This window comes from Helobdella robusta (assembly GCF_000326865.2).
Source record: "Helobdella robusta unplaced genomic scaffold HELROscaffold_22, whole genome shotgun sequence".
NCBI classification, from domain to species: Eukaryota; Metazoa; Annelida; class Clitellata; order Rhynchobdellida; family Glossiphoniidae; genus Helobdella; species Helobdella robusta.
Genome location: NW_008704170.1, coordinates 697,385 through 711,995, shown reverse-complemented (window position 1 = coordinate 711,995; position 14,611 = coordinate 697,385). Strand labels below are relative to the sequence as shown.

General features: G+C 33.8%; 2 protein-coding genes across 2 annotated transcripts; one reads left to right on the top strand and one right to left on the bottom strand.

The window, feature by feature from the left end:
• The first annotated feature begins 664 nt into the window (after nt 1-664).
• On the top strand, nt 665-5,605 carry HELRODRAFT_185524 (hypothetical protein). Its single transcript, XM_009018584.1, has 12 exons — nt 665-768; nt 915-1,040; nt 1,461-1,611; nt 1,800-1,838; nt 1,936-2,113; nt 2,593-2,661; nt 2,809-2,897; nt 3,516-3,558; nt 3,807-4,003; nt 4,296-4,346; nt 4,657-4,787; nt 5,080-5,605. Coding segments are annotated over exons 1-12 (1,212 nt in total). The 5' UTR covers nt 665-766; the 3' UTR covers nt 5,216-5,605.
• A 3,259-nt stretch (nt 5,606-8,864) lies between these two features.
• On the bottom strand, nt 8,865-14,560 carry HELRODRAFT_78579 (hypothetical protein; the record flags this gene model as incomplete). The annotated part of the gene is made up of 13 exons (XM_009018583.1): nt 8,865-9,052; nt 9,328-9,421; nt 9,556-9,720; nt 9,930-10,088; nt 10,416-10,589; nt 10,900-11,220; nt 11,455-11,620; nt 12,079-12,218; nt 12,698-12,850; nt 12,967-13,120; nt 13,253-13,515; nt 13,750-14,013; nt 14,330-14,560. 13 exons carry the CDS (start codon nt 14,558-14,560, stop codon nt 8,865-8,867), a joined length of 2,472 nt encoding a protein of 823 aa, XP_009016831.1.
• Between the last annotated feature and the right edge of the window lie 51 nt (nt 14,561-14,611).

Here is a 14,611-nt window from a genome sequence, read left to right as displayed (position 1 = left end):
ATAAAAAAATAATGAAAATGCTTTTTATTCAACAATGGTCTGCCTTAAAAGAACTGTAACTAAGAATTTTTGTTTTGTTTTATGGCCTTCTATTCATGTCTACAGTATCGCTTATCTACAGATATTCAAAAATCCAGCTACTGATTTTCAGGTAGAAACTAATTGTTCATTCATTCGTTTGTTAATTCGTTAGTTCTTTTTCTCATTTATTCATTCCTTCCGTCTCTCATTCATTCATATTTTTTTTTATTCGTTCATTCATAAAGGCTTTCATTTGTTCATTCGTTTATGAATTAATTCATTCATTTTTTCGTTTGTCTATTCATTCATCCATTCATTTATGCGTTCATTCATTCATTCATACATTCATGCATACATAAATGTCAATAGAAAACGCTCCTGCTCTCGATCGCATGATCGCACGAACAAAAACTTACATTACCTTTCTTCGAATCTATGGAAACAATTATTTTTCGGCATGGTCCTCCTATGCATGCTCAACAACAAATATATCGTGCAAATGTAATTCAATTTTTTAATTAAAATTCACTTTTAATTGTCATCAGTCGGTGTCACTTTTAGACGAATGAGCTGAGTACGTCGTTGCTTCCGCATTTGTGTTGCTGATCGTCGCTTTTTTATTTTATTCTGTCATTATTAATTGTCATATTTATTATTTTAATTATTTTTTAAAAATTCTCGATCTTTATTTTTTCTACTCTAGTCTTCACATCTTTTTCCAATCTTTGGATTTCAGGATTTTGGTATGCAAAACTTTGATCTCTTTCCAGTTCCACTTTCAACTATTTTCTTTCTTTATTTTTAAAATAATTAAAAAATTAGTAGAAGTGCTCTTTCTAGCTAACTAATTTTAAGAAGAATTTCATCATTCACTTGCAAACAGCAGAGACAATGTCTACCACAACCTCCAAGCCGATCTCAACAGCCACCACAGAAATATGGAACGAAATTAAAACATTATTTCAAAATTTTAAATTCGGTTTCAACAGTGCTCCATCAATTGATGAAGAGATCAAAAGGTATCCACTCAATAAAATTAAAATCGTGTAAATGTTTTTATAACAAATTTTGTCTAATGAAATGTGAATTGGGGCAAATTATGACTGATTGGTTCATTCATGCATTACCAGATCACCTGAATTATTAATGCACTATCACTATTTATCTCCCTCTATGTCTGTCTATCAAATTTATCCTTGTGGCCTTATTATAGTAAATACTTTGTTCTGACTACTTGGCTACTACTTTTAAAAAACTAGAGTAAGCTTACTTCATTTCATTTGATTATTTCCATTCCATCTATGTTATAAAATTATGTTGAAAATTGATAGCATTGGTGGACATTTTTGCAGTATTTTAAGTAGACTAATCAATTTTCATTACATTTCAAAAAATGTATATAACTGATATATAATTCATAAAAATTTTTACTTTTCCAGATTGGCTCTGCAAAGACAAGAACTAATAACCAAGCTGATTGTCTCTACCATAGGGACCATAGTAACCATTGGGGTATCTTATTATGGTTTGAAGTGGTTGTTCAACCAACTGGACCCATCTAAGAAAGACAATGAAGAGTTCCAATTACGTGTAAGTGAAATTATCTAATTTCAGTTAACACCGTTTGTATTCTATGATTTTTTTTTTTAATTTAAAAAAACTTTTGTCTTCATCTGACTTTCTTTTTTATTTATTAAATAAATAACTTAAAGTTTTTTTGACAATACTATTACTAAACAATAACACGTAAACATGATACGTCTATTTGACATTCGCAGGCGAAAGCTCTGATGAAGAAAATTGGAGTTAATGTACAGGTAAATGTGTGTGCGTGCGTGTGCTCGTGTAATGTATGCATGAATTCATTATGAATATTTAAATTGCTTAGCTATCACAACAACGAAATTAACCAAGTTAACCGAGCATGAACTGAGCATGGCTTCAAACTTGGTGATACCTTCCTCGATGAAAACCGAATGGAAGGACATTGGTGGCCTCCAGGAAATCATTGAGGAGATCAAGGAAGCCGTCATCGACCCATTCAAACATAAGGAACTGTTTGCATCTACTAGGCTCGTTGAACCGCCGAAAGGTCAGTTTTGGGGACAATTTTTTAGGGGTTTTTTAATTTTTAAATTATAGTTTATCAAATGAGAAATGTAAATAGTATAAAATTATTAACATATTATAGTTCCATTTATAAATTTAATTTAATATTAGTTTGTTTTTTAGAGATTTAGATACTTTTTTGGAGTTTTGGATTTTTTAACTTTGGTCTATCGAATCAGAAGTGTAAATAATGTAAAATTATTGTCAACTTATTATAGTTCCATTTTTAAATTAATGATTTATATTCAATTTTTAATTCATTTTTTAAAAATTTGCTGGGATACCAGCATAGAAAAAGCACTCTACCTATAAATAGAATGCTTGATAAAATAAGTATAAAATTCAGTTTCAAAACTTTATTAATAGGATATTCGTTCATTTTATTTTAAAAAATCTTCTCAATGTTTGAAAAAGGAAAAATTACTTTTTATTTTTAATAAATAAAATAAAATATTTAAATAGGTGTTCTCCTTTATGGACCGCCCGGTTGTGGCAAGACGATGATTGCAAAAGCAATCGCCAAAGCAACAGGTTGGCTATCTGGATCATTTTTTACTATTTCAATTTTTTTCAATATTATTCATAATTGTCAATGAAATTATCATAATTTATTCATTAATTATTATTATTAACCATAATTATAGCGTCATGCATAATCAATGAAATTTGTTGCAACAGGTGCAAGATTTCTAAGTCTTAACGTCTCCTCCTTGGTTGACAAGTGGTATGGAGAGTCACAAAAGAAGGCAGAAGCTATCTTTACACTGGTCACTACTATGTCACACTATTCTCTCTCTCTCTCTCTCTCTCTCTCTCTCTCTCTCTCTCTCTCTCTCTCTTCGCTCTCTCTCCTTTTTATATTAATTTATTTATACATAATGTAGAAGAGAGAGAGGGAGAGAGAGAGAGACAAAGAGAAAAAGAAAGATTGAAACTGTGATTTATTGTTATAGATTGTAGGCTAGTTTACTAAAATTTTCCAATTTCGTTTGAATTATTTTATTTTTTATATGTTCTTTTCTATTATATGCTATGTACTTATAGTAATACTTGATACTTATACTGAGATTTTTAGGTTTATTTGTAAACGCTAGCAATAATACTCTTCATACAGTTACTGAGAAACTATAAATGATGTTTTTTTGAGTGTATGTAGTACATTGTATATTGTACATTTTATTGTATATTTAATCATTTTTTATGTCATTTCATTTGATTTTCAATGCATTGCAATATATTTGTCAAATGCCATAGTGTAGATACATTTCTAAAGCCTTATTAATGAATAGTAATTGTACAATGAAGTACAATTTATTTAACATGGCGTGATTTGACATTACATACATATGATGATTCATGCAACATACTTATATACACATTTTCAGGCTAGAAAGCTGCAGCCGACAATCATATTCATTGATGAAATTGGTTATTAACCTTATCCATTTTCTAATAATTTTATTTATGTTCAATGGTTTTAATCATTTTATATATAATATTTTCTTGCCTTTCATGCTCCCTACAGAAGCCTAGTACAAATATTTTCTTGAGCTTATGAACGAGTAAAATGTTTTAATGGCAGTGGCAATGGCGAAATTTAAATTTTTTTAAATCTAAAAAAAAATATTTTTTATCTGAAATATGTAATCAACTCGCGAATTTTTTTTTCGCTTTAGATTCCTTCTTACGTCAGCGTTCATTTGACGATCACGAGGCCAGCTCTATGATTAAAACTCAGTTCATGAGTTTCTGGGATGGCCTTACGACCGACGACAGATGCCAAATCGTCGTCATCGGCGCCACTAACAGGCCTAAGGACGTAGATCCAGCCATTCTCAGACGCATGCCAAGCAAATTTTATATTGGATTGCCGGTTGGTCCTTGATTTTTTTTAATTGATTGAGTGATTATATGATTGATTGATCGATTGAATGATTATTTGGTTGATTTATTGATTGATTGATGTTAGATTGATTGATTAGTTGGCTGGCTGGCTGATTGATTGATTGGTGTCAAATAGCTTGGTTCATCGCATGTTCTAGGTTTCATTTATTAATTGATTGCTTGGTTTATTCCGTATTTTTAAAAGGCTATTTATCGGATTGATTTTCTTTCATTTATTTAATTATCTCATCTTATTTAAAGTAAGAGAATAATTAATTCAGAACCTTGAGCAGAGGAAGGAAATATTAAAGCTGGTATTACAAAATGAATCTGTGAGTGCAGTTGAAGATTATTTTCATATAAACGCATAATATTATTTGACGTACTTCTCATTATAGTCTGTTAATTATTGTTCATGCTCACTCAGTCAAAAAACGTTTTTGTAATTTTGTTTCTCATCAGCAGATGAGTGTCATGTCTTTACATTCTGAAAAATCATTATTTTAATTTTAACTTTTTAGATCTTTTTTTTCTTTCTTCATTACAATTCGAGTTTTTCTCACCTTTTTCACTTTCTATTAATTAATTAATTAATTTAATTAGTTGATGTGTTAGTTCCTAGTGCAATTCCTAACTTTTCAGGTCCACCATTCTGTAAACTTGGACGAGATTGCCGTGCTAACAGAGGGCTGGTCCGGTAGTGACCTGAGGGAGCTATGTAGGGCCGCTGCCGTCTTAAGAGTTCGAAAGTTGATCAAACTCTCCGAAGAAATGTTTTTTTTTAATTTTTTCAATTTCTTGTGTTGAAATCTATTTTTCATATTCGTGACTTTGATTTTAATTATGATTTCAATTTGATTTCAATTGTGATTTTTATCTTTTCAAGTTAGATTTTTAGACGTTTTGAAAATGCCTCTTGTGATAGTTAGATGAATTTAAAATCGTAAATCAAAGCAAACATCGACATCATTAGCAACGTTATGGTGAAATTTTAAAAATTTAATTTTAAAAATTGATAATTACATGGCGTATTATTGTATAATAATAAATACCTCTCATACGTAGCACAAGTACCAGTTCAATACCCACCTCCCTTGGCGAATTGGACGCAGAAGACTTCAAAAAAGCCTTCGAAAGACTGAACCAAGGCAAAATTATGATGACTTCATCGACTGTTTACCAGCAGTTTTGTATTGATTAGCGCTTCGTTTAGTCTGCCATGTTTTTCAGTTTACAACTCTATATATTCCATTCGTTCTTATAATGTTATAATTCTTCCTTTTCTTCAACAGTTTTATAGACATCTATTATTTTTATTGTTTTCGTTCGATCGAGGAAATGTTAATTTATATTGCGTATTAAACTCGTTTTCGGTGCATTATTTATTTTTTAAGAATTTAGTGGATTTTTTTCAACGAAATAAACTGTTTTATTGCTATCGGCATAAAAAAAATATTCAAATAACACGTGAAGAATAAACGTGAAAACAGTTAAAATACCAACACCATAAATATTCCTTATGAAATAGATTACACATCCAACTAAAAAATTCTGTCTAAAGAAGAATAATAATAAATTTAGAAACTGCTAATATCGTTACTAATTATTTCGAATTACAGTTCAGTTACAATTAAGATTTGGGGTTGCCACATTTGAAAGGTATTGATTGGTTTTCGGTATTTGTTGGTTTATTTACATCGTTTCGTTTTCACATTATTTGTACAAAGTACATTTCCAATCAATATCCGGTGCCATATATATCCGGCTTGAAATGTTATTACTCAGTCTGTTCGTCAACCTCGTCCGGGCACTCAACAAAATTTAATATTCCCGCTGTATCTTCATGGTCTAACATCACTTTCTTCAAATTTTCCTCAGAGGCTTCAGTGGACTGATCCATTTTCTTGGCTGCATCATCTGACGATATTTTGGGATCATGTATCAAATCCTTATCACTTTCTGAAAACGTCAACGAGAAACGTAAGTGGTCATGTGATTCCGCTCTCTTCGGATATGCCATTTGAGCTTTGGTCGTATCTACAATTTTGGTGAGCCAAATATTAGACCGATCATCAAGGAAATATTTCTCGTGCTGAATTTCACTTGTTTCTTCGTACTTCTTTTCAGGTGAAACAATGGATTCCGTGCGCTTCCGATTATAGTCTGTCTCGGATTCTGACGATTTAGTGCTGCTGGAAGATTTAGAAATCGGAGAAAAAAGTTCACTTGCTTTTGAAGGTTTTCTATTGCTAATTTTTTTTAATGATTGTTTCTTAGTATCAACAATAAATTTTTTTTCTTTCTGTTTTGTCACATAATCATTAACAGTTTTTTGTGGGACATCTTTGGACATTTGTCTGTCAGCCACCGCGGCTATCTCACTCTTCATCTCTACTGATAAGTTTGAGCTCGCACCTCTGTTGCTCGATTTATAAACGGACTTTGGCATCATGTTCAACCATTCTTTATTCAAAGAAAAGTCTTTTAGCTGCAAAACTGATGAAATAATTTTTTTTTCTTCCGCTTGAAAAATAGAAGCGTACACGTCGTCGATAATTTTGTACTGCAAATTGTCATGCTGTAGTTGTTTTATCGTTTTCATTTTTTCATCGACTGTTATTTTCATTTCTTCTACTTTTTTAAACAACTTAGCGTTAGACGTTTTACTGATTACCATGTCTAGAAAATCGCGCGTCGGCATTTTTGGATTGAGTCTGTCTAGTTCTAAAGCTTCGGTCATTAAACTGATGACTCCTTGATTGTCTTTCAGTTCTTTTCTCAATTCATTAATCTCTCGCATAAGTAAGATATTCTGTTTCATTATTATTTTGTCGTCGTTGTCGTATTTCAACTGGTTTCTGGTCATTTGGCTTTTTAGGTTGGCTATCAGTGACTCCAAATGGTCACGCTGAGGGTTCATGCCGCAGAGCTGCCCGCGATTTATCGTATTACTCTCGGTCTAAAAAAAAATAAGAAAAGTTATTTTAAATTCGATCAAATAGAATCTTAGAATTTGTTTGATTTTTTTCAAGATAATTTATAGAATAAAACTGAAGATGAACTGACGGCATTTAGCTGATTCAAGTGTTTCTTATAAATTTGAAAAATCTTTTTTTTGAGTTGTCTAGGTTTGTTGAGAGAGGAAGCGCACGTCTGTAGATCGGTGGCCAACCGGTTCCATTTTTTCATAGCTTCAACGACCTAAAAATATTTTTATTCAAAATAATAAAAATTGCATTGTTAAAACACAGTTAACCAAAAACTTCGCAATTTATCAATTAACCCGTGTCGTATCACATTTCCTAAAAAAATAATTACTTCATGGGACAAACAACTGAAACACTTAGAAAGGATACTAAACATAATTGACGTGAAAGTTGATAACAAACGCAGCATGACGAGGTGAAAATTTCCAATAAGCAACCGCAACAACTGACTTTGACTTTTTCGTTGTATTCTTGCTCCTGTATAGTTTGCAGCTTCTCTTTGCCTCTGGATGTTACTTCCGAGTTTAACTCTAAAAGTTTCACCTGCTCGTTTTGTTCCACTTCTTTCTGATCACGAAGTTTTAAAAATGGAGTTGAAACATGAAAACAATCAAATTAAATAAGGACAGTAAAAAATTATTAAAGCTTGAAACACTTTCTAACCGCAGATATTTGCAATCTTAAGTATTTGATCTCCGATGTCATTGGTTCAAGCTGTTTCTGAAGTGCCTGCATTTTAACGTCCAACACAAACTTTGCTTTCTCAAGGTTTTGATTCTTTTCTTTCAACTCAGCCTCCATTTGCAGCTGTGTTTTGTTTTTGTTAAACAGATTTGCCATGCATAATATTAATCTGTATCATCAGTCGTTTGAGTTGTCATTCGCACAGAGATATTTATTGAGACATATCAGGATAAAGTTAGTGCAACATACTCTGTTGTCGAGTGCCTCTGTTCTCTCTTGGAGTAATTTCTTCAGTTGCACGATGTTCTGCTCTGTGGTGTGAATTTCAGATTGTAGCTTGTTCATATCCTGCTGCTTCGCTGTTATAATCCTTTTCTGCTGCTTCGTCATGTTGTTCAGACTGGCTGCCTGCTTTTTCAGCACCACAATGTCTTCCTGGGTAGGTTTTTTTCAACAAACAACAAAAAATCGTCAAAACGAATTTACGAAAATTGGGATCGCATTGCGAATTTGTCATGTCCGTCATATATTTTTTGGCAGAAAGAGTGTTTTAAATCAAGTAGCAAGTATGCAGTTTTATATATAATGAATATAATTTTTAAAGACAAATTGAAAAATTTGAACACAAGTTGATAAACACTAATAAATCGGTGAAATTTAATACATATTATCAAGAATTAAGTCTTCTACCAGTATATAACGAATAATAAACACATTAACATATGTAGATAGCATTATATAATAAGAATATATTATTTACATCTCAGTACAGCCCGTGCAGTGCAAGTATGAAATGATGGTAAAATATGTGCAAGTGGTGAACATCTATCTGTGAAAAACAAACAAACAAACAGTCAAGTGAGCGACCAGCTAACTAAGCAAACGAACACACATTTAACTCAGTGATAGCCTGACTCTCAGTAGCGAAGAGGTCCTTGAACGTCTCCTTCCTACTTAGCAACTCCATATCCGTGTCATCTTCAAGTTCCGAGATCTCCTTCTCCCAGGCTATCATCGGATTGGGAGGAGGAGGAAGAGGCTGTCGGTGGCGATGGGATGAAGATGATGATTTTGATAATGATGAAAATGATGAAAGTCTAAATGCCAGTAACAACAGTTAAAATATTAATAATAACAACGTTAGTGATGTTATTAATAAGAAAAACGATGGAAAAAGTATTAAAAAATCAAACCAACTTCTGATTTAATAGACGCGAGTGTAAGAGCCAAAGAGTTTTGAAGTGACGACAGTTTTTTATTCTTCTCTTCCAACTCCTGTTCGAATTCCTCCTGGGATTGGGTGCCTTGTTCTCGTAGTGCCTGGTACTTTTCCGCTTCCACTTTCAACTTGTCCTTGTTCTTCTGCTCTGTGTTGTGTTTGTGAGTTTGTGCTATTGTTGTTTGTTGTTTGTTTGTTTGTTTGTTTGTTTGTATGTTTGTATGCATGTTTGTATGTTTGTTTGTATGTTTGTATGCATGTTTGTATGTTTGTTTGTATGTATGTTTGCTTGAGTTATTGAATGAAAAAAATGCACGGATTAATGAGCAATTAAACAGAAGAATAAATGAACGAATGAAAGAACGTGCAAACCGAACAACAAAATGATGAACGAACGAACAAATAAGAGAAACATTAACAAACCGATGAGAGCACAGTCGCTTCTCAGTTTCTTGATCATATCGTTCAAATGCTGCGAGTATTTCTCTTGCACGTCCGAATTCTCCTTCTCTAAATCCTGTCCATCAGATTTAACTTACAATATTTATGAATAATTAAATAAAATAAATTTATTATATAAAATTATAATATTAATAAACAAATTGTATTAATAAATAATAAACCGAAAAAAAAATTCTGAAGAAAAAAAACGAAGCCTACAAAATTTTTCTGCTTGACTTGCTCCAATTCGCTCTTGAGTTTGTGCGTGACTTTGGCGAGGTTGTCGTTATATTTGGCATCGCGGTTGTGCAGTTGAAGCTGGTTCTCCATCTTCAGTTGCTCCACTTTCACCTCCAGCCGGTTCAGTCGCTTGTTCTTTTGTTGGGGTTGGTTAAATAATATGGAAGATGAGTGATCTGATGTGGTTTTTGTTAGATCGGTTAGCGCTATATAAGCTCAAAATATTAAAGTCATCGTCATCATCATCATTGTTATTATCGTCATCTACATCATTTTTATCGTCATTATTATCAACTTCACCGTCATCTTCATCATCATCATCATGGTCATCACCCTCATCCCACCTTATCTTCGAGGTCGATGGGATTAGCGAGAACCTCCTTACTGAAGAGGTTCTCAAATTTTGATTGGGTGATGAGCTTGCTATCGACGATCGTCCAAACGATTACTACCGAATCTTCCGATATCGAGACGAGCAACTGGTCGTCAGGTGTCACCCTTAACTGTTTTGTCGTATCGTTTCGTTTAGAAATGTTTCATTTCGTTTTTATATAAACAAGTAAATTTAACTTTGATATTCATTTTTAAAAATTTAAATGGGTTATTTAGTTTTTGAACTGTGTGGGCCTGGAATAAATAACTTATAATAATTAGTGCGATAGAATGATAAAAAGATGTCTATGATTATGTAATAATATATAAAATGGAAACTTTTACAAAAACGAACAAAAACTAGAAAAAGTTCAACAAAATTGAATAATTGAATTAAACGACATTGCTAATAACTATTGAAAAATTAACATCCACAAGCAAAAGTCACCCAAACGTACTCCAGTAATAGGGGCAAAGTGACCCTGAAACTCCAAATATTCGTCGGGTTCAGTTAGTGGGTACTGTAGAGACCTGAGGGCCCCGGTCCAGAGACCCAGAAACATGCAACGACCTAAATTGTTGATGGCTATACGAGTTATCTGGATGCCATTGGCTGAAAACCTCTTTGTTATCTGTTTGGTTTTATTCACAATCTTCCATATACAACTTCAGAGCCAGGCATCTTAACCGTCCTACGTAAAACGTTAATGGCTATTTGCCGTTTGCAATTCAACTTATTTGCATTGATGTTATATTACGTTTGATGTAAGACATAAGACGCTAGAAAAGTTGAAATATTATGCAGCGATATTAAAGAAGAATGAAAAATCTTGAAAGGAATAAAAAATAAAACCAGAAAAACAAAAACGCATCAACAAAAACACGTCAACAAAAACACTCAACTTTACTATTACTACATTCAACTTGGGAAAAACTGTGTACCGTGGAATCTTGAATCTCCTTGACGACGAAATCAGAGCCAACAACGAATATGGACTTGCCCTCGATACACGTGTCATAATATCGGCAGTGCTTCAAAACATTTTCGGACACTTTCTTAGAGGCCAAGACGTCCCACTCAAACGCCTCGCCATCTTCACTGACACTGACCAGACGAACGTCATTCTTACTCCAGAATATTCTATTGACCCTGTCGACGTGACCGCGCAGATGGTAGACCACTTGGAGGGTTATAGATGAGTAGATTTCAATGACGCTCCAGTTGGCTACTGCGAAGTACTGGCCACCATTTGAGAAGCGGCACTTGAAAGTTGGAGAGTTGTGAAAAAAATTGTGTAAGAAATTCAATGGCTTAATGTAAAATGAGAGTTAAATATATGGCTGTTTAAAATAATCTTTGAAAGTTTTGAATACAAGATTTGTGATAAAACAACTTTCAACGATTGGTGAAATGTTGTTAAAAATTAATGATGCTTAGAACATTAAATATTAAAAAATTACCCTCGTTTGAATCAAAAACTAAATAAATAAACGAACGGTTCTACAGTTAGAAACTTGGAAAGTTCTCAGCAGATAGATTTCATCTACGAAAATGTTCATCAACTTGAGTGATTTCTCAAGACCAGCAATCAAGCAGAGACCATCTGGATGCAACGAGACGCTGTAGACCGGCTCTACGAATTCCTTGTACAGCTCTAAGTGGCTGTCAAGTTTTTGTAAATTTATCTCATTTTCTGCGTATGTGTGGTATAAATTGCAACGTTTTTGCATTATACGGACTATATGTTTTGTATTTGTTGCTTTGTTGCTGTTATTTCGGAAAATTAAGAAGTATTTTATGCTTTGCAATGAGTTTATTACCTGATATTTAGAAAAAGTGAATCAAATGGATTAGTGTGAATTTAGCACAAAGATGATTGCTAAGCACGATAATATTGTGAGTTTCCATGTTTAATTAGCTAATTTGTTTAGTTATTTCAATATAACTATTCGGCTATATTTAAAAACCAACCCGTAAAACAAACGAAAAATGAACATCAACATCCCTCATGAACAACAGTACCAGCCGATATTTCGTAACGATGGTGACACTAAAACCGTGACAACATCAGCCGCTTAAAAAAAAACCCATCACCCATCCATCCTTGCTTGTATTCCAACCAGGTAACATAGTTCCAGAGCAGTACGGTCTTGTCCAGCGAGCTCGTTACGATCAGCGGTTTCCTTACGCACACATCCACGCTGGTTATCTCTTTATTGTGGACTCTCGATGTTATCAAGTAGAGCTGAGGTTTCACGTCCTACGTTAAATCGTCAGTGTGAGTTTTGTGTTACCTCGCTGTAATATATTTGCTGTTATATCGTTTGTTGAAAGGTTATTAATACATAATTTGTTAATTAAAAAGCTGCCGAGATATCGTTTGTTATATGATTGCCTATTGTTTCGATAGCTTTGTAACTATATGACGCGACATAAATGTTCTGCATCAAATAAGGCTAACCAGAATTTTCATTAATTTCAAAATTCAATAAAGAACTTTTTCAAAAAAGCACAGCATAATTTTACAGGCACATAAAGAATGTATATGTACAGCTTATGAAATTGGAATATAATATCTGAAAGGGGAATTTAAGTGTTGTACATGTTGTACATTCGGAATAACTTTTCCAAAGAACAAACTCTTAGCAGACCAACTAACACCTAAAAAAGAGAGCATTGAAACAAAGTTTGAATTTCATTCAATGTACCAGGGTAGTATGATATATTATATTTTCATACCTTTCTGTAATCTTTGAGCAGATCATACGCGTACACGAATCCTGAATCCGTCAAACAGGCGAAGACTTTTTGGGACGTGTTGAGAGTCAGAGCCGTGATGAAGGGGGTCAAGGCGTAACCACCCGTGTCACCTTTCGTTGTTCGCTGCACCAACTTTCGTCGTAAAATAAAATAATTTTTTCAATGCTTGTAATTCGTTTTTTTTCGGAATTATAAATCAAACTTTGAGAAAATAATTGGTGATGCGATCAAATACAAAAGAGTTACACCTCAATTTCTCTGAGTTTTTTGTATCTTTCGTTGACGTCATCAGACTTCTCAAACATGTGGACCTTACCTCGGCCACACGAGCATACGAATCCTTTCTCGAAGACGCTAATGCAACGTATGGCATACTCGTCTGGATCTTCTATGCCGCTCAACCTAAAATCGTCGTCATCGTTGTTGTCATCATCATCGCCATGATCATAAATATCATTGCCTTCATTATGTAAATTTTACAAATTACTGCATTAATTATGGTTTTTACCGGCATTTATTTATTTACACGCTTACATGAAATCTGTCTCGGATAAATAGGAGATTCGAAACTCCTGTTTCAGCTCTCCACCTTCGTACAGCTGCACCGTATTGCTATCCAGTCCCACCAACATGGCGTCCTCGTTGACCCAAGCGAGGCAGACCACCCAGGCAGTTAGTTGGCCTTCGTTTCTCGAGTGCTTATAGGGCACGATGTTTGAGATGTGAATGACGTACTGGCGCAATGTCTCGCGACCGAAGATTACGAAACGTTGACTGTCTACTGGATTGAAGCTGATCTACATTTGTTTCGTTCATTTGTTTAATACATGTCTTTGATACATTTGTTTGATACATTTGTTTAATACATTGATATTTTTATGCAGTTTTTAGAGAAGTATAGGAAATCGGTGAAAGTTTTAAGTTTAAACATCTATCATTGAATATCATTAAACACAAATTTTAAAAGTTATTTCAGTTTAAACCGGCAAAAGACTGTCAGAAAAGCTAACCGAAAAAGGTATTTTCGGCACAATCCCCTGAATAGGAGGTGGAAGACCTGTTGCAAAGTTGGCGAGTTTTATCTTTCCCAGAGCCTGTGACTTACTGTCCCACATCCAAATGGCTAATAAGTGGTCAGGTGGACCCCCGATAGCCGCTAAAAACTTCCCATCTGACGAGAAACTAAGACTTTCAAATCTATCCGATTGTATTTGGTTGGGCTGTACCGCTTTTCGGCGCTTCAGTTGATTCCAATCTACTTCAAAGAAACTTATGAATGGTTTGTCACCATCACTCTGATGGAAAGTTTAATAACTTGTTAATCGATGTTATTGTTAATCAGTATTAAAAAATAAGTAACAAAATTAAAAAATTTTAAAAGTGGGCGGTGAAGTGTGTAGCGGATAGAATGCGTGGTTCTGCCTTACAATGGCCTGGTTTAAACGCAAAAGGAGATTCCCACCTTTTATACGCATGTACCAGGTGCTGTTAGGCACGTGTACATAAGCGTAAGCTGTACGTTCACAGAAGCGATTCCAAGACTACATTAATGTGCCCTAAATAATTCCTAAATTTTAAAATTATGATCAAACAATATTGTTCTATTGATACTTTCTCTGCCGCAGCTAATATTTTGTTCGGTTCAAAGTAAGCCATAGCCGTAACACCTCTGCTCCTTGAAACTGTAGGACAAACTTGTTGCGTGTTGGAATCAATGTTGTGTATGATGACTCCTGCCCCGCTGGGGTATGCAATTATGTGGTCGCTAACAAAGATTAGAGAACCAGACACAGCTGCCGTCAATCCAAAGTGATAATGCGTTTTTAATTCTACTAGCGCCATTGTTTTTTTTTCATATATTATGTTGCCTGATTGAAGTGCGAATTAGTTTTT

Bases quoted from the DNA above. Each gene is read 5' to 3' on its own strand.
- HELRODRAFT_185524 (XM_009018584.1), top strand. The intron at 2,898-3,515 runs GTCACTACTATG...ACACATTTTCAG, and splicing joins CAGAAGCTATCTTTACACTG to GCTAGAAAGCTGCAGCCGAC. The intron at 4,788-5,079 runs GTTTTTTTTTAA...TCTCATACGTAG, and splicing joins ATCAAACTCTCCGAAGAAAT to CACAAGTACCAGTTCAATAC.